Source organism: Chlorocebus sabaeus, chromosome 26, assembly GCF_047675955.1.
Source record: "Chlorocebus sabaeus isolate Y175 chromosome 26, mChlSab1.0.hap1, whole genome shotgun sequence".
In the NCBI taxonomy this organism is placed as follows: Eukaryota; Metazoa; Chordata; class Mammalia; order Primates; family Cercopithecidae; genus Chlorocebus; species Chlorocebus sabaeus.
Window position 1 is genome coordinate 46,757,272 of NC_132929.1, and position 25,480 is coordinate 46,782,751.

Sequence of the window (25,480 nt, forward strand, 5' to 3'; positions counted from 1 at the left end):
CCACTTTCTCTTATGGCCATTTAGTGCTGTAAATTTCCCTCTAAACACTGTGTTAGCACTCAGAGATTCTGGTACATCATATCTTTGTTCTCATTGGTTTCAAAGAACTTCTTTATTTCTCCCTTAAATTCGTTATTTACCCAGTAGTCATTCAGGTGCAGGTTGTTCAGTTTCCATGTAGTTTTGCGATTTTGAGTGCATTTCTTAATCCTGAGTTCTAATTTGATTGCACTGTGGTCTGAGAGACTGTTTGTTATGATTTTCATTCTTTTGCATTTGCTGAGGAATGTTTTACTTCCAATTATGTGGTCGATTTTAGAATAAGTGTGATGTGGTGCTGAGAAGAATGTATATTCTGTTGATTTGGTGTGGAGAGTTCTGTAGATGTCTATTAGGTCCACATGGTCCAGAGCTGAGTTCAAGTCCTGAATATCCTTGTTAAATTTCTGTCTCATTAATCTGTCTAATATTGACAATGGGGTGTTAAAGTCTCCCACTATTATTCTGTGGGAGTCTAAGTCTCCTCGTGAGTCTAAGAACTTGTTTTATGAATCTGGGTGCTCCTATATTGGGTGCATATATATTTAGGATGGTTAGCTCTTCTTGTTGCATTGATCCCTTTATTATTATGCAATGCCCTTCTTTGTCTTTTTTGATCTTTGTTGGTTTAAAGTCTATTTTGTCAGAGACTAGGATTGCAACCCCTGCTTTTTTTTTTTTTTTTTTTTTTTTTTTTTTTTTTTTTTTTTGCTTTCATTTTCCTTGGTAAATCTTCCTCTATCCCTTTATTTTGAGCCTATGTGTGTCTTTGCACATGAGATGGGTCTCCTGAATATAGCACACCAATGAGTCTAGTCTCTTTATCCAATTTGCCAGTCTGTTTCTTTTAATTGGGGCATTTAACCTGTTTACATTTAAGGTTAATATTGTTATGTGTGAACTTGATTCTGTAATTATGATGCTAGCGGGGGTTTTTTTGTCCATTAGTTGATACAGTTTCTTCATAGTGTCGATGGTCTTTACATTTTGGTTTGTTTTTGCAGTGGCTGGTACTGTTTTTTCCTTTCCATATTTAGTGCTTCCTTTAGGAGCTCTTGTAAGGCAGGCCTGGTGGTGACAAAATCCCTCAGCATTTGCTTGTCTGTAAAGGATTTTCTTTCTCCTTCACTTATGAAGCTTAGCTTGGCTGGATATGAAATTCTGGGTTGAAAATTCTTTTCTTTAAGAATGTTGAATATTGGCCCACACTCTCTTATGGCTTGTAGGGTTTCTGCAGAGAGATCCAATGGTAGTCTGATGGGCTCCCTTTTGTAGATAACCCGACCTTTCTCTCTGGCTGTGCTTAACATGTTTTCCTTCATTTCAACCTTGGTGTATCTGACAATTATATGTCTTGAGGTTGATTTTCTCGAGGAGTATCTTTGTGGTGTTCTGTGTATTTCCTGAATTTGAATGTTGGCCTGTCTTGCTAGGTTGGGGAAGTTCCCCTGGGTAATATCCTGAAGTGTGTTTTCCAAGTTGCTTCCATTCTCCCCGTCACTTTTAGGTACAGCAATCAAATGTAGGTTTGGTCTTTTCACATAGTCCCATATTTCTTGGCTGCTTTTTTCATTCCTTTTCACTCTTTTTTTTCTCAAATCTTGTCTTCACGCTTCATTTCATCAAGTTGATCTTCAGTCTCTGATATTCTTTCTTCTACATGATCGATTCAGCTATTGATACTTGTGTATGCTTCATGAAATTCTTGTGCTGTGTTTTTCAGCTCCATCAGGTCATTTATGTTCTTCTCTAAACTGGTTATTCTTGTTAGCAGTTCCTATAACATTTTTTCAAGGTTCTTAGCTTCATTCCATTGGGTTAGAACATGCTCTTTTAGCCTCGAGGAGTTTGTTACTACCCACCTTCTGAAGCCTACTTCTGTCAGTTTGTCAAACTCATTCTCCATCCAGTTTTGTTCCCTTGCTGGTGAGGAGTTGTGATCCTTTGGAGAAGAGGCATTCTGGTTTTTGGAATTTTCAGCCGTTTTGTGCTGGTTTCTCCTCATCTTCGTGGATTTATCTACCTTTGGTCTTTGCTGTTGGTGACCTTCGGATGGAGTTTTTGCGTGGTTGTCCTTTTTGTTGATGTTGATGATATTGCTTTCTGTTTGTTAGTTTTCCTCGTAACAGTCAGGCCCCTCTTCTGCAGGTCTGCTGGAGTTTGCTGGAGGTCCACTCCAGACCTTGTTTGCCTGGGTGTCACCAGTGGAGGCTGCAGAACAGCAAACATTGCTGCCTGCTCTTTCCTCTGGAAGCATCGTCCCGGAGGGGCACCCGCCAGATGCCAGACGGAGCTCTCCTGTACGAAGTGTCTGTCAACCCCTGCTGGGAGGTGTCTCCCCATCAGGAGGCAAGGGGGTCATGGACCCACTTGAGGAGACAGTCTGTCCTTTAGCAGAGCTTAAGCACTCTGCTGAGAGATCCACTGCTCTCTTCAGAGCTGGCAGGCAGGAACATTTAAGTCTGCTGAAGCTGCACCCACAACCGCCACTTCCTGCAGGTGCTCTGTCCAGGGAGATGGGAGTTCTATCTATAAGCCCCTGAGTGTAGCTGCTGCCTTTCTTTCAGAGGTGCTATGCTCAGAGAGGAGGAATCTAGAGAGGCAGTCTGGCTACAGTGACTTTGCGGCATGGTGGGTTTTCTTATCACAAAAGTAGAGAATATAAATTCCACAAATTGTGGCAGTCAACTTGATGTTGATTATGAAATAAATTTAAATTGCATTATTAAAAGATGGTTTGTGGCCCAGCATGGTGGCTCACTCCTGTAATCCCAGTACTTTTAGAGGTCGAGGTGGGCAGATCATGAGGTCAGGAGATTGAGACCATCCTGGCCAACATGGTAAAATCCCATCTTTACTAAAAATACAAAAAATAACTGGGCATGGTGGTGTGTGCCTGTAATCCCAGCTACTCAGGAGGCTGAGGCTGGAGAACCACTTGAACCAGGGAGTTGGAGGTTGCGGTGAGCCAAGATCACGCCACTGCACTCCAGCCTAGAGACAGAAGGAGGCTCTGTCTCAAAAGAAAATAATAAAATAAAACAAAAAGATGGTTTGTGAGTACTTAGGAATTGGTCACTAGGAGGCAGCATTAGCTCACTAAAAAACAATTCATTCCAGAAAAAAAATTAGTTTCCTGCCCTAGAAATTACAGATAAACCTTGTCAGAGGAGTGCTATAGACAGTGTTTTGGTATTTAAGCAAAACATTTGACAAAGTCTTTCATGGCATCATTTTGAGTAAATTATATGACATGGTTATATAGATTTTTGATTCAAATGTACTTACAGAACATGAAGTAATGGATTAATGCCAGCCTTTAAATAAATCTGTACTGGCATACCATGAGGCTTTTTTCCTCCGGCCCATTCTATTCACATTTTTATTAATGTCTAAGAGAAAATATTTGTTATTCTGGTAAAGTATGCGAATGACAGAAACTAGAGAAATTAGAGTTCTTGATATATTGGTTGATCAAATGAGAATCCAAAAGTACCTCCGTAGTCTAGAACAGGGTTTGGCAAACTACAGCCTATGAGCTAGATCCATCTGGCAGCCCACTTTTTGTACAAGTTTCAAGCTAATAATGTTTTTTATATTTTCAAAGCATTGTAAAAAAAAAAAAAAAAAGAACAACAAAGAAGGATATGAGATAGAGATCACATATAGCTCACAAAGCCTAAAATATTTATTATACTATCTGATCCTTTACAGAAAAAAGTTTGTTTATGCCTAGTCTAGAAAAGTAAGCAGAATTTAACAACATAAAAAAAATAGATGAATTGAAAATCCTGGACTTTATTCCATAGCAACAATCAAGCAAAACAATTCTTAGTACAAATACAGTATTAGAGAAGATTAGACTTAGCAGCATGTATTAAAGTGACTTGGAATTGCCAAATTGAAGTTGAATTAATTATGAGATGTGATTATTAAAAGTTAATATGGCTTAAAACTATTCATTTATGGAAAAAGAGAATTCAGAAAATGGAGACAGTCCCACCCCATTTTTTTCTACAATGGTCACATTACACCTGAACTATTACTAGTTTTAGAGGGCAGACAGCAAACTAGAGCATTTCCAAAGAATCTGACATGATTAGTTGACAAAGGAGAAGACATAAGGAGGATATCCCAGTGATCTTCACCTGTTTTCACAACTATTCAAAAAAAGAGAGAATAGACACATGTTGAGGTGCTAGAACAAGGACCCTTATATAGAAAATTCTGGGAGGCAGATTTTTCTCTTTTTTATTTCTAAGGCAGCATTTTGTGAATGCAGGCAGTATTCTCACAATTCTGAAACAGGGCCGGGCATGGTGGTTCATGCCTGTAATCCTGGCACTTTGGGAAGCTGAGGCAGGTGGATTGCTTGAGGTCAGGAGTTCAAGCCCAGCCTGGCCAACATGGCAAAACCCTGTCTCTACAAAAAATACAAAAAATTTAGCCGAGTGTGGAGGCACGCACCTGTAGTCCCAGTGACTTGGGAGACTGAGGCAGGAAGATCACTTGAATCCAGGAGGTCAAAGCTGCAGTGAACCAAGATCTCGCCACTGTACTCAAGCCTGGGGGACAGAATGAGACCCTGTCTCAAAACAAAACAACAACACAATTCAGAAACAATGTCTGAAGTTTTCACCTCAAGCTCACATTTAATTGGCTTAGTGTGAACTTGTTTACAATTTGCTCTTCACAAAAAAAAAAAAAAAAAAAGAGCTCATCTCAGATGTAAGTTTTCTGTTTTGGTAGACATTACTTAATGTTCACCAATATGCTGTGGTTCCCCTCCTTTTTGACATGCGGGAAAATGTTTGGCCAATGAAATGTGAGCAGAAATAATGTATATAATTTCCAGGCAGAAGCATTTAAAAGTGTGATTCTCATGCTTCGTTCCCATGTGGTAGTCACTGTGGAAGCCTATATAAAGTTGAAGATGCCATCAGATCGTAGCACTCAGGAATACTTAGCCACTACATTGAAGACAGTTGCAGTGTTCTTTGCATGATCAAGAACTAAACTGTTTTAAAATCATAAGCCAGTGAAAGTTTTGAAGTTGTTACAGCAACATAACCTACCCTGTTCTGGCTATTTCCCTCCCCAGTATTTTACAGGTATTATCCCTGGACCAGAAGTCAGGGGACATGACTTCTAATCTTCACTCTAACACTAGGTGTGACCCTGCAAAAAAGTCAGTTTTGTTTGCTAAAAGTGATTGTTTGAGTAAAAATTATTGACCATCTCTTTGAGGGAAAAAACCCTATGATTTTAAAGTCTGTTTTAATATTTTATATGTTCAAAGAAAATAATGTTTATAACTAAAGTATATGGTTAAAACACTCCTTACCATTTGATTTTTAAAATTTCGTAAAATAAATTGCTGCCTATATTAGGACTACTATTATTTATTTTGGATCAAATCTTCTTGTGTAATATATGCATTGTTTTAGGCCTTAATATCTGCTAACAAAGTATAATCTAGGTTATCAAACACCTATTAAATCACTGCATGGCTTCATTGACTTGAAATCATTTCTATATTGGGTCTGCATGGCCAAAACGAAGTGAGGGAAAAAGTAGTTTTTTGTCCCAGGTCCCCCCCCCCCACAACTTATTTAATTTTTTTATTTTTATTTTTTGCTATATAAAGCTTTTGTCCCAGAAATTGGACTATTATCAAGAAGATGCCAGAATTTTAGTTTTTCTTTCTTACCAACAAATTTATAACTTACCTTCACAATTAGAGGTTTATTTTTATTTCTAAGTTTAGTTACTCAGTAATTATTTGGGCTGAAATATAGCTCTCAGATACATAAATTCCTTAAAACATTCAGTATTTGAATTGATTTGGTGTAAATCCAGTTTTCCAAGGTTTAGCTTTCCTTTAAAGCCCTACTGCCTTTAATAGAAGCTCAAATTCTTTTCAAAAATCTGATGAAATCATCTTATAAGTATGTGTAGTACGTGATCCATACAGTTTCCAGTACTGTTTGAAATTGGCTCTTTGAAAAACCAATCTGTTTCTAGTTCACATTTTATAGATGAGTCAACAATTGAACATCAATGTATTTTGCTCTTTTAAACACTTTATTCTGAAATAGATTGTACTCTGTAGGTACCAAATCAGTATTTACTGAATAAAAGAATTTAACAGAATTATTAAACCAGCTATTGTGTGAAGCTAGGATTCAAAGCTCTGCATTTTTAATTTAGTTTATTTTTCCTCATTACCTCTATTTAGTTTTTAAAAGTTAAGAATAATTATTTTCCAGCAGGGCATTGGTGGCTCATGCCTGTAATTGCAGCACTTTGGGAGGCTGAAGTGGGCAGATTACTTGAGCATAGGAGTTTGAGACCAGCCTGGCCAACATGGTAAAACCCTGTCTCCACTAAAAATACAAAAATTAGCCTGGCATGGTGGCACATGCCTGTAATCCCAGCTTCTCGGGAGGCTAAGACATGAGAATTGCTTGAACCCAGGAGATGGAGATTGCAGTGAGCCGACATTGCACCACGGCACTCCAGCCTGGGCAACAAGCAAGACACAAGACTCTGTCTTAAAAAAATAATTATTATTATTATTATTTTCCATATTGTAAAAGACACTTAAAATTTACTAAAATTACATTACATTTCCATTTCCTTTAAAACAACTAAAACATATGGCAGATCACTTCTGAGTTCTAAACTCCTTTATCTATCTAAAATCAGTAAAATTAATTTAAATATATCTTTATTATAAAAAAATATGAATTTTGTTTCTAGCAGGCCATGACTTCTGGTCCTGATCGTGGCCTTGTCACTAGCTATGTGACCTCATATAAGTTACTGATGTCTTGGAGCATTCGTTTCCTTATTTCTAAAATTAGAATTGTCTAGTGTATGCTTTCTCAGTTTTCTTTTTTAACTCTGTATTGGTTTCTGTTTGTGCATTTTAAAATATAATTATTTAATCTAGGGGTTTTCTTTGTTTTCAGAAGCGTGTATAATGGCCCATCTTCTAGAACACATTTTCATAGTCTCTTTGACCTTCTTTAATTCTAATATAACATATATATACTGGTCTGCATAGGCTAGATTGTGCTGCAATAACAGCTTCTCTAACTTCAGTGAATTAAAACAACAAAGTTTATTTTAGGCTTCTAATACCTGTCTGCTTATGATGTGTGATTTTGGATCTTTGCTCTGTGTTATCCTCATTCTAGCACTCAGGCTTTCAAAGTACCCACCTGTGGAGTTTTGCAGGTGCTATAGCAAGGTGAGAGAGAGAATAGTTGTATCATACATTGTCTTTGAAAGTTTTCAACCAGAAGTAACTACATGTCACTTTTGTTCATGTGACATTGGCCAAAGCAAGTCACATGGCCACATCTAACTTCAAGTGGGCTAGAAGTGCTATCTCACAATGTGTCTTGGACATGCGAAGACACAAGAATATTTGGTGAACAGCTTTCATGACTAACCATCAGGTTTTAAATCAAATGTTGAAATCTGGTAGGAGTGTAAATTAGAACTGCATTTATGGAGGGCAGTTTGCAGACATATCAAAAGGATAGAAATATGTCTACCATTTGATGTAGCAGTTTCAGTTTTAATAAATTACTGAGCAGACATGGTTCATACATTCATAGAGCTTATTTTATGGCATGGGAGGCATGAGGGATAGCACCAGAAATAATTAAAATGAAACAGGTTAAGTGCTATGATAGAGAAGTATATGGGGTGATACTAAAACATATAGAAAACATTCTCATCCTCTATTTTCCAGTTGACTGATCCTGTCTTCAGCTGTGTATAATCTGCTATTAAATCTCCCTTTGTTGAATTTTAAATTTCAATTTTTAGAATTTTTTGTTTCTAAAAGAGTAATTCTTCAAATCTGCTAAGTTACTTGTTATGGTTTCCTATCTCTGAAGATGTTTTCAAGCTTGTCTTTTATGAATAAATTGTTTTCTCAAATTATCTTATCATTTTGAGAATCTGCAAATCTTTTGGTAATGAAAATTAAAAGTTACATGGTTATAATTTATTAAAATCAAACAGTCTTCGGGGGAAAAATGGTCCAGATTGTGTATATAGATTATAACCTTTAAAAAATTGCTCATAGTGAATATTATCAACTGATACACAGAAACTGTAAGATTTGAGTTAGGTGTATGGGATTATGATTGATTTCTAAACATTTTTGTAAACTGTCTATGTTATTTTGTTGATTCTACTTTTTCGAGCTTTGTTGAGGTATGATTGACAAAACTATATAAAATTAAGGTGTACAGTGTGGTGATTAGATATATATTATAAAATGATTACCACAATCAAGTTAGTTAACATTTCTATCACTTCACCTAATTATCTTTTTTTTTTTTTTTTGTAGTGAGAACATTTAAGATCTATTCTCTTAGGAAATGCCAAGATTATAATACAGGATTATTAACTATGGTCATCATGCTATATTTCATAGCTTTTAGAATTTAAAAAATGACACTGGGCAACACAACTTAAAAACAAACCAAAAGGGCCGGGCGCGGTGGCTCAAGCCTGTAATCCCAGCACTTTGGGAGGCCGAGACTGGCGGATCACGAGGTCAGGAGATCGAGACCATCCTGGCTAACACAGTGAAACCCCGTCTCTACTAAAAGATACAAAAATATAGCCGGGCGAGGTGGCGGGCGCCTATAGTCCCATCTACTCGGGAGGCTGAGGCAGGAGAATGACGTGAACCCGGGAGGCGGAGCTTGCAGTGAGCTGAGATCTGGCCACTGCACTCCAGCCTGGGCGACAGAGCGAGACTCCGTCTCAAAAAAAAAAAAAAAAACCAAAAGTAATTATATTAATGGAGAATAATTTATTAATATAATTGGAGTTTTAAAAGATATTTACCCTTGTTTTTTCCATCAAAAAAGTTCTGATTTTCTATCACAGATCCAGTCAATATTGTTAGATGTATTACTTTTATCCTTCTTACCTTGATGATAGAAAGTTTAAACCTATGTGGAATCATGATGCACAGAGTACAAAAGGAAAATTATGCAAACATACATCTCCTTTTCTTCTCATTCTTTTTCCTTTCTTGTATGAGCTAGGTTCATGTCACCTCCAGAGCTGGGAACAGAGTTAGGAATGCACAGATTTTTAGCATTAGGAGGGAAGAAGAAAATAAAGAGAAACATACTAACTTTTTCTTTGAGAGTATATTTTCTGCTAGCAAATACTATGCCTCTCAAGAAGAAAACTGTACTTAATAGGACCAATGATATTTAGCATTAAAAAATGGTTAAACTCTTCATAATACTTTTTGGAAAATGTCTTTTAGGAAGAAGAAAGGCGTATGGCATCTGTTTTAGCCAAAAAAGAGGAAGAGAAGAAGCGGGAAAGTCATAAACAATCTTTGCTTAAGGTATTTTCTCTGATGTCTACGTGGATGTGTGTGCACACATAGACACACATACCCCAAAGCTGGCTAGCTAGTCTACTGGAAAAGTGGTTTCTAAACTTTGTAAGTTTTTTATTCCTATCAACAGAATGTATGCACCCCGAAAACTTTTACAAGTTATTATCTATAAATAAACCTGTACTTAAGAAATACAGTATGATATACATTATAAAATAAATGCAAAAGCTAGTTTTAAAAGGAAGAGATGAAAAATAAATATAATCGAAGTTATAACGCTTTTAGTTCATACCAGTGCATCATCTTGTGTATCCCATGGCATATTCACTTCATTTTGGAATGTACCTGTAATTGACTGTCATCTTTACTGATATATTTTAATGAGCTCTGCTATTTTTTTTTAATGATAGCTTTTTAAATTTAAAAAGTTTATGATATAGAAGTGATAAAGATTTTGTGGAACTTAAGAATGCAAATTTGTTTTAAACTTGTTTTAAATGATTTAGCAGATATTAATTTCCTTAAATAAAATATTCTCTTTTAAATATTTTATACACAAAGTATAAGTAAAGACAGCTTAAAGTTTATAGTTCATAATATGTATCATGCTATGTTCTAAAATTAAGGACATCACCCTGATTATCATTACTCATTCATGTTCTATATAGATGCTTTTCTTTTTAAAATTAAAAAGGCACTCAGAATTCAAAAAAAATGACTAGCCAGGCAAGGTGGTATGTACCTGAAGTTTTAACTACTTGGGAGACTAAGACAGAGGATTGCTTCAGTCCAGGAATTAAGTCCAGCCTGAGGAAAATAAGTGAGATAAAACAAAATGTCACTAAATAGGACTCTTTAGTTATGAGGTTTACTCCTTATATTTATTTTCAGTAAGGGGAAAAGCATGGGGAATCAGGAGACCCAGGTTCTAGCCCTAGCTCAGATTTGGAATCATGATACAACAGACCCTCAGCATTTGCTGAGGATTGCTCATGCAACTCTAGATATTGATCCTTAAGAAAATGGGATGGACATTCTCAGCAAACTAACACAGGAACAGAAAACCAAGCACTGCATGTTCTCACTCATAAGTGGGAGATGAACAATGAGAACACATGGACACAGGGAGGGGAACATCACACCTGTCAGAGGGTCGGGGGGCTAGGGGACGGATAGCATTAGGAGAAATACCTAATGTAGATGACAGATTGATGGGTGCAGCAAACCACTATGGCATGTGTATACCTATGTGACAAACCTGCACATTCTGCACGTGTATCCCAGAACTTAAAGTACAATTTAAAAAAAAAAGAAGAATGCAAAAATAAAAAATAAAAAAAAGAAAATGGGATGGATTGGGTGCAGGAAGAGTGTATAGATACTGTCTTCTGCCTTGTTGCTTTTCTATCTTTTTATTTTCCTTGTAACCTTAGAAGTGAAGGAAAGTGAAACTTATGGCATATACTGGTGTGGTCTTGCCTGGACGATGAAAAATAGACTCAAATGGCAGAAACTGGAATTTGGCACCTTCTAAAATATTTGTCACTTTAGCACAGACTTGGCCATTTATTGGCACCTGGCTATTAGAAACATAATTGTCGCTGATATCCCAAATGACTCTGTGATCTTTACACTTTACTTTGGGTACCCCCTTATGCCTTGCAGAATCTCTAGCATTCTCTAACCTTTCTTTTGCTTCTTTTTTTTTTTCCTCCACAGATGCCCAGAGCCCTTATGTGTCCTCCTGGCCAGCCGTTAATCCCCACCTGACATTAAGACAGGCTATACTCCTGTCTTAAAATATGTCTTCCCTTTTCCTGGCCCCAGTAAAATTAATCATTCTCTTAGTCAACCTGGTAATTATCTGATTTTAATAACCCAAATTAAAGAAGCTTAACTTTGGCACTAATATAGGAAAACATTTGCATTTTCAAAGACTATCTTTTTATAAATTTGTTAACATACTCAGTGGTCTAAAGATATTTTATGCCCTTTCTCTAAGCACTGCTGTATCTACCTCATTCCAAATATTTCTTTCGCCTACCCCTGCCAGCCAGAAATCCAAATGCATGAAGCCAACATGAGAACCATTATCCATTAAGTCACTGCCCTGGCCTCTTTCAAAGTGGCCTTGATACTGAGTTAAAAAAAAAAACAACAGTTGCTTAGATTAAAAATTGGGTTGGCATAGCCATCAGCAAGTAACTTAAATAGAATTCCTTAAGGTAAGAACCCTTTTTATTATAGAATAGGGAAAAATGTTTTTATTTAAAAATCGCAGATTTCTACTTGCTTTATATAAGGAGCACATGCATAGAATGTCAAAAAGTCCCCAAAGTATATACATATTAAATATAACCCACTGAATTGTGCACATAAATTTGAAACACCAAAAAACAGAAAAAAAGAAAGCCAGACCCAAAACATTTTTTTTTTGAGATGGGGTCTTACTGTGTTGCCCAGGCTGGAATGCAGTTCACAGATGTGACCATAGCACACTACAGCCTTCAACTCCTGCAAGCAATCCTCCTGTGTTAGCCTCCCAAGTAGTTGAGATTTCAAGTATGCACCACTGCGCTTCCCCAAAAAACATTTTTAAAACAGAAATAGAGCTTTTAAAACTTTAGTTTTAATTAAATAAGCCATATCACTTTTTATTCCTATCTAATGTCATGCATACATGCTAAAATCTTAGATAACCAAAAATTACTCAAATATATGCAAACAGGTACAACTACAAAGAATTATTCTATGTGTACTGAAGGAGTGGACAGAGAATCTTCCTACTAGCCTTCTCTGGCTCCAGGGCCAGCAGGTGAAGAGGGATCAGTGTCACACTCAGCTGATTTTTCAATGCAGGATTGTAGTCTTAGTAAAGAGGAAAAGGAAAGTGTCTATTTTCAGCATTCTGATCTAACTGATAAACTGTAATTAAGTAGTATCTTTTGATAATGGAAACTTTACCAGAATAGGGATTTTTTTCTATTAATGTATATAAATTGAATAGAAACGTTTCAATTTAGCACAATGTCTTTCAGTAGTCTAGATCTGCTTTTTCACAACAGGGTTTCTATGAGAGGATTGAGCCCCAATGCTGTAAGTCAGTGGTTCTCAAACTGAGGTCCATGAACTAGCAATATTGGAATACTTAGGAGCCTGGTAGAAATCAAATTCTCAAACACTATTCCAAAAACTCTAAATCAGCAATCGTTTTAACCTCCAGGTGATTTGAGGTACCCTAAAATTTGAGAACTACTACCTTAAGGCATCCATTGCTTATAATGAATTAATTTCTTTCCTATTCATCTGGAATGGTACTAGTTATCTAGAGACACTTCAACCCAGTACAATTTCTTTCAATAGTCTAGAGAATAATTTTTAAATTTCAGACATTATAATTTATTCTGAGAAACTTGGAACATTGATCAACTCCTTCCCTTCCACCCTCCAAGATTATTTCACCTTACCAGTCTTAATTATTGAGTAGAAAAACTAAAATATCATTAGGTTTTTCTTACTGTGTTAGAGGCATATAAATTTCTGTTTAAAACTTCAGATAACATTAAGTATGTAAAAATTTCTGTGAAATTAAAATTTCAGATTTTGAATTTTTAATCTCTAGTTGGTTGTATATTTATTTTTAATAAAATTAAGTTCCTAAAGAGCAATAATTGTTTGCATATTTTTTTCCTTTAGAGTGTTAGATGGTTATTGAGATTTTGGATGCAGAGAGTAAATACAGGCCTCTTGAATCTTGTTTTAGAATGTATTGGGTATCTACTTATAAGGAATAGGTCCCTTTTAAAAGTATTATAAGAAGGTACAAACAATATGCCCCTTAGATGTCACTTCTGCTACAAAAATTGCATTATATAACTTTTGTCACAATTAACTTTTTAATAGGAGAAGAAAAGGTTAACAATTAACAACGTAGCTCGACAGTGGGACTTGCAACAACAACGAGTAGCCAATATTGCTACAAATGAAGATAGAAAAGATTCTGACTCTGCTCAGGATCCCTGTCAGATTGATGGAAGCACCCTCTCTGCATTCCCAGAGGAAACAGGGTATGCAATGGTATTCTTTCAAGATACGAGCATCTTTAGATAATTGAATTTGGAGTGGGAATTAGAAATCATTTTACATATAATTATTTTAAAAGAGTTTTCTTAAGAAAACTTGCTGAAATTAGAAATTAAGATGGAAAAATTGAAAATATAAATCTTACTATAACACTCTCCTAATACAACACCCTTCACAGGGCATTTCATATTTTTTATAGGGAAAAGTCTAGATTGCTTAATATAGTCTATGATGTCTTTTGCCCACGTCATCTCTTTTATCTCATGCCATCAACCATGTTCTTCTGCTATTGCAGCATCACTGTCTTTCAGTTCAGTTACTTCCTACTTCAGAACTTTTCTTATAGGAGTAGTGTTTTTCTGCCCTGACACCAATCACCTCCCTGCACCATTTCTCTGATCCCACACTAGCTAACTTCAGCTCACCCATAGAGGTCTGAAGTTTAAATTTCACATCTTCCAAAAAAGCCTTCCCTAACTCCAAGTTGGTAGACAGTTGTTTCATGTGTGTCTTCCCTATTAGAATGTAAGCTTCATAAGGAAAGGAATCCTGCCTGATTGACTTGACTCCTGCTGTGTCCTCAGCAGCCAGCACAAAGCCTTACTCTTTAACTACTCGTAGTAAACAACAGGGCATGTAATCGGAAAGTTACTCCAGCTGTGATCTATATTTCTATTCCAGTGGCTCACAACCTCTTTTCTTCTATGATACATTTGTCACATGGTAACATATCCCTAGGTTTATGAGCAATGCTGACTGCATTATCTAGACTCCACATGTTTCTCTTCCTCTCAGAAAAGCATATTGGAATCAAGTAAATTCAGAGGGACATAAAGCATCTATATCTTTATAGTGCATGTATAATTTAAATATATATTTGTACAGCTGCCCCTCAGTATCCACAGGGGATTGATTCTAGGACCCCTGCAAATACCCAAATCTGCAGATACTCAATTCCCTTATATAAAATGGGATACCTACACTCTTCCTGCCATATACTTGAAATCATCTCTAGATTACTTAAATAGTATCTAATACAGTGCCTACACATCACTCGATTTGCATGGATTTGTTATAGTACTCAGCATGTGGCGAGTTCAACTTTTGCTTTTGGAACTTTGTGGAATTTTTTTCAGATATTTTTGATCCATTTGGTTTAATCTATGGATGCAGAACCCACTGATACTGAGGGCTGACTATATTTACATAATTTTAAAATAAAGCCTAAAAATCAAAGATAGAATACGTTTTAATTTTGTTTAATTTGATGAAGCATATGTGTCTTATTACCTTAACTAAACTCTGATTGAAACACCTTTTAAAATTAAATATAATATAGCTTTTACTTCAGGTTTTTAGCTGGAATTCTTTAAGCCTTTCATATGCAAAAAATATATAGTAAGGGAAGTAATTTGAGTGACATGAGAATAATGTTTTGGAAATTGTCTGCAGTTAGAGTCTAACATATATTTAGGCAAATATGCTTTTTTACTTTTAGCTATAGAATTAACAGTGTATTTCCTTCAGCTCACTTGGGATCCACATGTAGACCTCCTCAGCTATTTCAGCTACAAAAATAAAGCAAGAATAAAAATTCTAATGAAGTGACAATTTATATAACTAATACACCACTCTTATATAGCCCTGGAGCTATATTTAATATTATTTAAATGGCAAAATATAATTTTACTTCGTTAAAACTATAACGCTTTATAATGTTAAAACTTTATAGCATTGGGCTTTAGATTTATGAAATAATAAATGTCAGTTCTATTTCTAATTTCTTTTTTAAAAATTATTTTTTTCAGTTTCAAGTTTATCCAAGTAATCTGGAATTTTTTATTCTAAAATTATAGTAAGGTTCTGAATGTCCTTCAATCCATGAATTTTTTTTTTTTTTTTTTTTTGGAGACGGAGTCTCACTTTGTCACCCAGGCTGGAGGGCAGTGGCACGATGTTGGCTCACATCAACCTTCGCCTCCCAGGTTCAAGCGATTCTCCTGCCTCAGCCTCCTGAGTAGCTGAGACTTTACAGGTGCCCACCACCACACCTGGCTAATTTTTGTATTTTTAATAGAGATGGGGTGTCACCATGTTGACTAGGCTGGTATTGAACTCCCGACCTCAAGTGATCCTCCTGCCTCGGTTTCCCAAAGTGCTAGGATTACAAGCATGAGCCACCGCACATGGCCTCAAACTTATTTTTATACACAGTGTTAGATAAGGGTCTAACTTGATTTTATTTCAATTGACTAGTCAATTTGCTAATAGCGTTTTAAAAATTAAACTATTCTTCTGGCCAGGCATGGTGGCTCACGCCTGTAATCCCAGCACTTTGGGAGGCTGAGGCGGGCGGATCACGAGGTCAGGAGATCGAGACCATCCTGACTTAACACAGTGAAACCCCATCTCTACAAAAAATACAAAAAAATTAGCCGGGCCTGGTGGCGGGTGCCTGTAGTCCCAGCTACTCAGGAGGCTGAGGCTGGAGAATGGCGTGAACCCGGGAGGCGGAGCTTGCAGTGAGCCGAGATCATGCCACTGCACTCCAGCCTGGGTGACAGAGCAAGACATCATCTCAGAAAAAAAAAAAAAACAAAATAAATAAAAATTAAACTATTCTTTTTTCACGAGAATTCCATCTTTATCTCACGTTAAGGTTTTGTAAATATGTGCGTATATTTCTGGACTACCCATTTCACTTACCTGTTTTAATGCCAATACCAGACTCTTTTGATTATAGTAATTTCGTAGTAAGTTTTCACAACTTGTAGGGGAAATAGGTTTCCACTGTTCTTTTCAAGTTCAATTGTCACACACCTATTCTTCCATATGAACTTTATTTATTTATTTATTGAGATGGGGCCTCATTCTGTTTCCCAGGCTGAAGTGCAGTGGCGTGATCTTGGCTCACTGCAACCTTCGCCTCCTGAAGCAATCCTCCCACCTCAGCCTCCCTAATAGCTGGGACTATAGGCGCATACCACTATGTCCAGCTAATTTTTGTACTTTTTGTAGAGGTGGAGTTTTGCCATGTTGCTCAGGCTCGTCTTGAACTCTTAGGCTCAAATGATGTGCCCGCCTTGACCTCCCAAAGTACTGGGATTACAGGCATGAGCCACTGTGCCCAGCCTCATATGAACTTTAAAATCAGTAAACCTAAATAGAAAAGAAATGGTGAGAAAAGAAATGTTCAAATCACATTTAAGTTTACTTATTAATTTCAGAAGAATTAGCATTGTTTTAACAGTAGTGACACTTTTTTAAGAAACAGGTCTTGTTTGATATCCAGAGGGAGCTAATTGGGAAAACGTTGAAAGACTGAAGGAAAATTCTGAGGAACTAAATGAGGTTAGAGACCATGAAATTATAGCAACTTTAGCCTGAATGGTTGAGTGAGTTTATTCCAAGAGCGCAGAGTAGCTAAGTATAACAGAAGAGAAGCTAAATGTCTGATAAGCAACAAAGAGACAAGGGATCAAAGGCAAGGAATAAAAAAATTCAAGTGTGATGATAAAGGAAAAGATAGAAATGATGGGTCAGATAGTCTAGGCGAGATTTTAAGAAATTAAAAAACAGAAGGTTGGCAACAGATTGGAAGAAAATTTTGTTTCTGGGACTGGAAGTCTGATTAAAGTTGCAGATGAGGAGCATATAAAGTAAGAGCATTAAAAATGAGATGGAATAGTGGGAATTTATGGTCAAAGTAAGTTTTTGAGGTGAAATATTTTAGAGGTAGAACACATTTAAGTAATGAAATCTAAGCAATATGGAAGCCATTATTGTGGTTATTAGAGTGGATTGTTGGAAAAGAGTAGAAGTGAAGGTCACCAGAAGAAAGAAGATCCGTTGAAGCCATTATTGTAGATATTGAAGTTACTGATGGTAGAACAAGGTATGGTACAGTACCAGAGGCCATGCATCCTGTTCTCTTGTGACAGGGCTAATCACTGTTTAAGTTTTACTAGTTTTGGCAGCTTCAGTGAATGCAGGAGTATCTTTTTTATTAAATGACTCTTTTATCTGGCAAAACTATCTCTGATCAGTGGATTGCAGACTATTAACATGACTTTCATGACATTTTGAACTTTTAAAGTGGCATATGGCCAAACATTTTATGACCCTCTAAAATAATTTAAAATCATAGGGTTTTTATGTTCTCAAAAACAAGCAAGCTGTTCCAAGAGAAAGAGGAAGTATCTGTTAGTGAAAATTGTTGTGCCTTATGCTTACTGCCAAGAGTTTCAGAATTTTTATTAGGAGTTCCACAAAGTCATTAGCTTTTAAGAAGGAAGCATAGAGAAAGAGTTTGGGAGAGATGGGAGAAGAGATGTGGGGGTTCAATGGAGAGGATGTAAAGTGTAATGATGAATCATTAGGAAAGGGATCCACAATTTCTGGCAAAAGATTTACTTTCTACAAATGTATGTTTAAAGTGTTATGGAAACACTATTACATTCTCTTAGTTTGATTCTTTTTTTTAATGACCTAAAAACTAGCAAGTTGAGTAGCCACAGAAGATATTTATACATTAAGGTAGAAAAATAAAATTTTAGGACAGATAGTATATAACTCATAGGGATTATAATGCAAAATCAGTTACTTATAACTTCTACTGGTTGTAGATTTTTCTTCAGTTTAGTTTGTAGTTATCTGATTCCTGTAAAATCTCTAGAACTGAAATTTAGAGATATTTCTAAAAGAACTTATTATACCTTGCATTTTGTCTAAACAAGGAATTCTTAACCAGAGCATTCAGTTTGACTTTTTGAACTGTAAGTCCTTATTTTACTTGACCTCCTTACAGCATTTGACATAGTTGAAACTCCTCATTCACCTGACTTTCCTTTTATGTATGTGGCTACTCTTTTTTTTTTTTAAGTGGTATTTTACTGGCTCCTTTTCTACCACATCTTTAAATGTATATTGTGCAGTTTTTTAAACTTGTAAGATTTAGATATACTACTTGCGATAATAGATGAAGATTCAGCTTCCTCACCTCTTTTCCTCCCCAAACTATTTATCTATAGCTGCTTTATTGGTAGCTTTTGTAATGTGTATCTAAATCTCTATCTTTTTGTTTCATCCACTATAGGCAATAACCCTCAAGTCTGCATTTGCAAGATGAGTCTATCCTTTTTATTTTTCCCACGTTGTGCATTGCAACTTCTATCAACTGTACTTTTGTAATTTTCCTTGTGATTTCTTCTTTCATCCAATGGTTGTTTAAGGCTGCAGTGTTTAATTTGTGAATTTTCCAGATTTGTTCATTGTGGTCAGAGAAGATATTTTGTAGAATTTAATCTTTTTAAATTGATTGAGACTTGCTTTATGGATGAACATATGGTCTATACCAGAGAATTTTCCATGCATACTTGAGAAGAATATGTATTCTGCTGTTGTTGGGTAGGGTTTTCTATACATATCTGTTAGTTGGTTTTATAGTGTACTTCAGGTCCTCTGTTTACTTGTTGATCTTCTGTCTGGTTGTTCTATCCATTATTGAAGGTAGAGTATTGAAGTCTCCAACTGTTATTGTAGAACTGTTTCTTCTTTCAACTTTGTCCATTTTGCTTCATGTATTTTAGGTGTTAAGTGCATATACCTTTGTAATTGTTATACCTTCCTTATGGATTGACCGATTTTTCAATATAAAATGTTCTTCCATGACTCTCATAAAAATATTTGCTATAAAATCTTTTTTACATAATATTAGTAGATACTCTGGCTCTCTTGGTTACTGTTTGCATGGAATATCTGTTTCTATTCTTTCCGTTTCATCCTCTTTGTGTCTTTTAATCTTGTAGAAAGCATATACTTGGATCTTAAAAAAAAAAAAATCCTGGCTGGGAGTGGTGGTTCGCACCTGTAATCCTAGCACTTTGGGAGCCTGAGGCGGGTGGATCACCTGAGGTCAGGAGTTCGAGACCAGCCTGGCCAACATGGTGAAACCCCATCTCTACTAAAATATGAAAATTAGCCAGACGTGGTGGCACATGCTGTAATCCCAGCTACTCAAGAGGCTGAGGCAGGAGAATCGCTTGAACCCAGGAGGCCGAGGTTGCAGTAAGCCAAGATTGCACCATTGTACTCTAGCCTGGGCAGCAGAGTAAGACTCCATCTCGAAAACAAGAAAATCCTTTCTGCTAATTTCTGCCTTTTAATTTGAGTAGTTTAATCTTTGAAGTCCTGATAAGGAAAGACACATGTCTCCCATTTTGTTATTTGCTTTCTATCTGTTGTATATCATTTTTTGCTCCCTCAATTCCTTCATTGCTTTCTTCTTTTGTATTTAGCTGATTTTCTTAGTGTACCATTTTTGATCCCCTTCTTGTTCCTTTTACTATACATTTCCTAGCTATTTTCTTGGTTGTTACCCTGGGGATTACAATCAACATTTTAATTTAGCTAGTTAGAATTAATACCAATCTAGTTATAATAGTATATAAAAACTTCGCTTCTGTTTAGCTCTACTCCCTTTTCTGTTACTATTTTCAGAAATTACATCTTTAAACATTGTGTGCACATTATAGATTTATAATTATTTTAATGCATTTTTCTTTTGAATCATATTTTAAAAAAAGGAATTACCACCTAAAAATTCAGTAATACTGGCTTTTATTATGTACCCGTGTAATTACCTTTCTTGATGTTATTTATTTCTTCATATGACTTCAAGTTACCAGTGTTCTTTAATTTCCAGAGAACTTCCTTTAGCATTTCCTGTAGGTCAGGTATACTAACAATAAACTCCCTCAGCTTTTGTTTATCAAGGAATGTCTTAATTTCTCTCTTATTTGTGAACTCCAGTTTTGCCATATATAATTCTGGGTTGACAGGTTTTTTTTTTTTCTTTCAGCACTTTAAATATGTCATCCACTACCTTCTGGTCTGCATGATTTCTGATGAGAAATCAGCTGTTATTCTTATCGAGGATCCCTTGTCCATTATGAGTCACTTCTCTCTCACTACTTTCAAGATTGTCTCTTTATTTTTGTCTTTCAGTAGTTTGGTTATAATGTGTCTTGGTGTGGATCTATGAGTTTATCCTAGTCAGAGTTCATTCAGCCTCTTGGATATGTTGTTTTATGTCTTTTATCAAATTTTGGAAGTTTCTGGCCATTGTTTTTTCAAATATTCTTTCTGCTTTTTTTTCTCTCATGTCTGTCCTTCTGAAACCCCCATTATGTTTATGTTGGTATGCTGGATAGTGTCCCACAGTTTTCCTGGTTCTGTTCATTTATCTTTACTCTTTATTTTCCCTCACTCCTACGTAATTTAATTGACCTATCAAAGTTTACTGATTCTTTCTCCTGCCTACTGAAATCTGCTGTTGAAGCCTTCTAGAGAGCTTTTTAGTTATTGTACTTTTCAACTCCAGAATTTCTATTTGATTCCTTTTTAATTTCCATCTCTTTATTGATATTCTTTATTTGGTGAGACATCATTCTCTTGGTTTTCCTTAGTTATTTCTGCATATTTAAAATAGTTGACTTAAAAGTTTTTGTCTAGTAAGTCCAATGCCTGGGCTTCCTCAGAGACAGTTTCTGTTCATTTCTTTTTTTCCTGTGAGTGGGTTAGACTTTCTTGTTTCTTTGTATGCATCATATTTTTTGTTGAAACTGGACATTTATGTGACAACTCTGGAGATCAGATCATTCCTCCCCCCTAGGGTTTGTTGTTGCTGCTTGTTTTGATTGTTGTCTTCTATTTGTTTAATGACTTTCCTAATTATTTCTGTGAAGACTATATTATTTATCATGTATACCCACTGAAATTTCTGTTCCATTAGCTTAGTGGTCAGTTAGTGATTTTCGGAGAGTTTCTTAAATGCCTGGAGAAAAAAGGAAAAAATAAACCTCTCCCAGCCTCTATAGATTGGTTCTGTTTTGAGGCAGTCTTTCACAGCTTATCTAGACAGTTTGCCACTCTGCCTTAACCTTCATTCCTGCTTGTGTAAAACCTGAAGATCAGCCAGGGGTTAAGTTTAGGGTTAAGATTAGTGTCTTCTCAGGTCTTTTCCAAACATGTGTCTGACCCTGGACATGCATGTGGCCTTTTAGATTCCTTGGACTCACAGGAGCTTCTCAAAACTCTATTCTCCCAAACATCTCCTTCCCCAGCCTCTTCCTTCTCAGCCTTTTTGATCTGTCTGTTGCTTGCTGCAGCTACTATCCCTTGTCCAGTGTGGTGGCAGCTAATACATTTTTGCCTTTCAATACTTTCAACAAATGCCACTTAGAAGCCACCTCAGCCCCAGGGAAGCTCCAAGGCAAGTGATCCAAAGGCAAGCCCTTGAGCTAATCCTTCAGAGAGTTACCAAACATGTCAAAACACACAACTGCAGATTTTTGAGAATATGGTCTATATTGCTTCCCCTGTTGCCAGCAGCCTGCACCAGGAATGTGGGCTGTTCAACTTCAAGGCCACCACCAAGCTGGGGAGTGGGGAGTGGTAACAGGGTAAGTTAAAATACTTCAGAACTCTCTTATTGAAATTCAACAGTTTTTCTTTTCTTCATTGTTCCCCTGGTTTTGTAATTTATTAGATTCCAGATTTCTGAAAAAGTTGATTTTGTTTTTGGGGGTTTTTTGTTGCTAGCATATTTGTTGCTTTTGTGGAGGGATGGAGTGTTTTGGCGTTCCCTACTCTAGCATTTTTGCTTTCTCTTTGGGATTCCAATTTGGCTATATTCTATGAGCTATACTTTTACATTTCAAGATTAATGTCATTTATATCTGTTCTATAATCATAAAACTTTGTCAGTTGGTAGCATTTAAAACTTGAAAACTGGTAAACAGTATTTAAGTTTCTATAATATAACAATCTTTTACTTTACGGTAAAGGATTAAGCTATGATTATGTCTCCTTTTCTGCTTCCTAAGCCACTCTAAGAATAGTCATAGCATCAAATTTAAATGGACCCCTCTTCATTATACCTTAAAAGTTGTCCAAACCCATGCCACATTTTAGTTTGTTTCATATTTGAGCCATGCTTTTCATATACAGTTTGTTTTTTTCTGGAGTTTCTGATTGCCTTTTAAAAAAATTCAACAAAGAAATTTACTGCTGTTTCTACATTCTGACTTCTAGAATCTACTCTTTTTGAAGCCTGTCTCTATAAATCTAATTTAGAGTCATCATTTGCTTTTGGCCATTCTTTATAGTTTATCATTTTATATCATTATTAGTAGCCTTTGATTTTTTCTTGTATTATGTGTCTGTCTCATATCTTCAAGTATTTTGTCCTCTCAACCTCTTGATGGTAGAGTTCTTCGGATTTTGGTCCTGGGCTGTCTTTACACTCTCTTCTTTCCCCCTAGGCAATCTCCTACATGGCTTTGACTTTAAATACCATTTATATACTGAAGACACAAAAATATATACCTGTTCCTTTGTGGCTTACCCACTTAGATTGTGTTTAGGAAAATAATTCCTTTACCACATTGAAATTTTAAAAACATTCTCCCATTTTGTCTTCCTAAAGGTTTAACATTTGGCCTTTTTATATTTAACTTTTTATTATACCGGTAATTGATATTTATATTTGAGGTTAAGGTCTGATTTGGGTGGGGAGGGATTTTCTTTGCATAGGAATAATCAGTTACCCTAGTGCTATTTATTGAGTGTTCTTCCTTTCTCATTGAACTGCAGTGCCACTCTGTGAGACTTGTTGGCAGTGAGAGAAGTAGGTGGGAGAGACCTTTTACAGATCTTCAGTTAATGCCCCTGTGTTCAGTCTCACTTCTCACTCCCATCCTCCATCATACTTACTGTTTGTTGCTTTCCAGAGTTCCACTGAGCAATTTGGCTGCCATCTTTTTCTTATTTCCAGGGCATATTTGAGAATACAGCCCTTTTTTATCCTTCTTCATCATTTAACACTTTTTCTTTCTAGCTTCCAGAAATTTTCTGAAATCTCCTGCTGCCAATAGTCTTCCCCTGCTGCGCTTGTTGTTGTTGTGGGTTTATGTCTTTTTGATTACTTTACTATTCTTCAATGGGGTCTTGGAGGGAGAGGTTTTAAACACATGTGCTTAGTCTGTATGCTATTTTTATCTGAAAGTACGAAGTGAATAATTTTAAACATTAGAGGTTATATTTCTACATTTTCTGTAAGTCTTCAAAAAGATAATTAAATTTTATCATTTGGGACCCTGAATGATACAATTTAACTATTTCTGAACATACAAAGCTAGTCAGAGGGCCGCAAAGTTTCTTACCTGGTGTTTCAATTTGTGTTTTAATACTACATAAGGTTTTCCATTTTTAATAATCATTTATATTTATAGTCTTTAGTATTTCATAATGCCAAAAAAGTGGATAATTCTTGGGTTACAATGTTCCGTAACCTTTGGCTTATGGGTGTGTAACTAAATGCCTGGAAACAAGTGTCCATGAAAAAATTATAGACACAAAAAGGGAAGAAATTCTCTAAAACTTTGCTATATCCCACTAATGATTTCACTGTTCACTGTACTTGGGACAGCTCTCCAGTAAAATGACATATTGCAGGTTTCTTTTCTCTGGCAGAAATTGGAAAGTACTTGGTGTAATTTTTTTTTTTTTTTTTTTTTTGCTTACATTGGATGCATGCAGTGAAGCTGGTTTATTTTTGGTCATTTCCTGTCTACGAACACTGTGGTATTTTAGCCAACGCTACTATAATAAAATATAATGCATACAATGAATTTTCACACCTATGAATGTTGTAATAGAAATTCATAAAATAAATTATTATAGGAATCAGCACCACTTATTCATTGGGAAAAGAATCTTCCGCAATACTTTAAGTCTTTCTGTTCAGGCCTGTTATGAAAAGCCTAAAGGTTAAAAAAATAATCATAATCCTCCTAAATAATGTCTCTTTTCATCTAGACATTTAAGAGTATGTTCTACATTTAGCCTGGCTTTCAGGTCATTACTTTATTGCATTGAGCTAGTCACCCTGTCTTTTCTTAGGGTCCTTTATTGAAAAGGCATAGGGTATTTTCCTGACCTTTTTTTTTTTTTTTTTTTTTTTGAGATGGAGTTTCACTCTTGTTACCAAGGCTGGAGTGCAATGGTGCAATCTCAGCTCACCACAACCTCTGCCTCCTGGGTTCAAGCAATTCTCCTGCCTCAGCCTCTCAAGTAGCTGGGATTACAGGCATGCGCCACCATGCCCAGCTAATTTTGTATTTTTAGTGGTGATGGGGTTTCATCATATTGACCAGGCTGATCTCTAACTCCTGACTCTGTGATCCACCCGCCTCGGCCTCCCAGAGAGCTGGGATTACAGGCATAAGCCACTGTGCCCAGCCTCCTGACTTATTCTTATGTAAAGATCAAGTTGAATAGATGAAACTTTGGACTTAAAATTAACCACTAAAAATCTTGACGAGAATTCATATTTGATGTCATTCTGCCTGCTATTATATAATTAATATTTCAGTTGGAGAATGTAATTGGAGATGTATTGGACTTTATGGGAAAACAAATTTTAAACAGATCCTCCAGAGAAGAATACCAGCTTTCTTAGAGTACAAATTTAGAGTAGACAGAGGTAGGAAACTGGGTCAGATGACCAGTTACCCACTCTAGAAATTTGAGTCACACTTAATTCCACCCTTTCCTTCATTCTGTAGTCAATCACTAACTCGTACTTTTATTTATTCTTAAATGTCTGATAAATCTATGTTCTCTTTTATTAATAATCATGAAAATGTACTGAGCTAAGTATGAGGCATAGTTTAGAATATTTTTTTCTAATTTTCACAACTCTGAAAATATGTGTATTATGATAATCATTTACATACAAGGAAACTGAAACTCAAATAATTAAGTAACTTGCCCCAGAAGTCATCAGTTACCAATGGCAGATCTGGAATTTGAACTAAAGTCTATCTCATTTTCTTGACATTGCCATTTCGACTACACCATACCATTTTTTGTTATGCCTGCATATGGTCTAGTGGACACTTTTGCAAT

General features: G+C 36.0%; 1 protein-coding gene across 3 annotated transcripts in view; it reads left to right on the plus strand.

The window, feature by feature from the left end:
- Positions 1 to 25,480, plus strand: part of LRRC49 (leucine rich repeat containing 49) — a 163,174-nt gene that overhangs the window by 79,591 nt on the left and 58,103 nt on the right. For all 3 annotated transcript variants that reach the window (XM_008016056.3, XM_008016057.3, XM_038010110.2), the window contains 2 exons: positions 9,350 to 9,433; positions 13,331 to 13,494. In XM_008016056.3, coding sequence (XP_008014247.3) covers positions 9,350 to 9,433; positions 13,331 to 13,494 — 248 coding nt within the window. The remainder of the gene's footprint in view (positions 1 to 9,349; positions 9,434 to 13,330; positions 13,495 to 25,480) is intronic.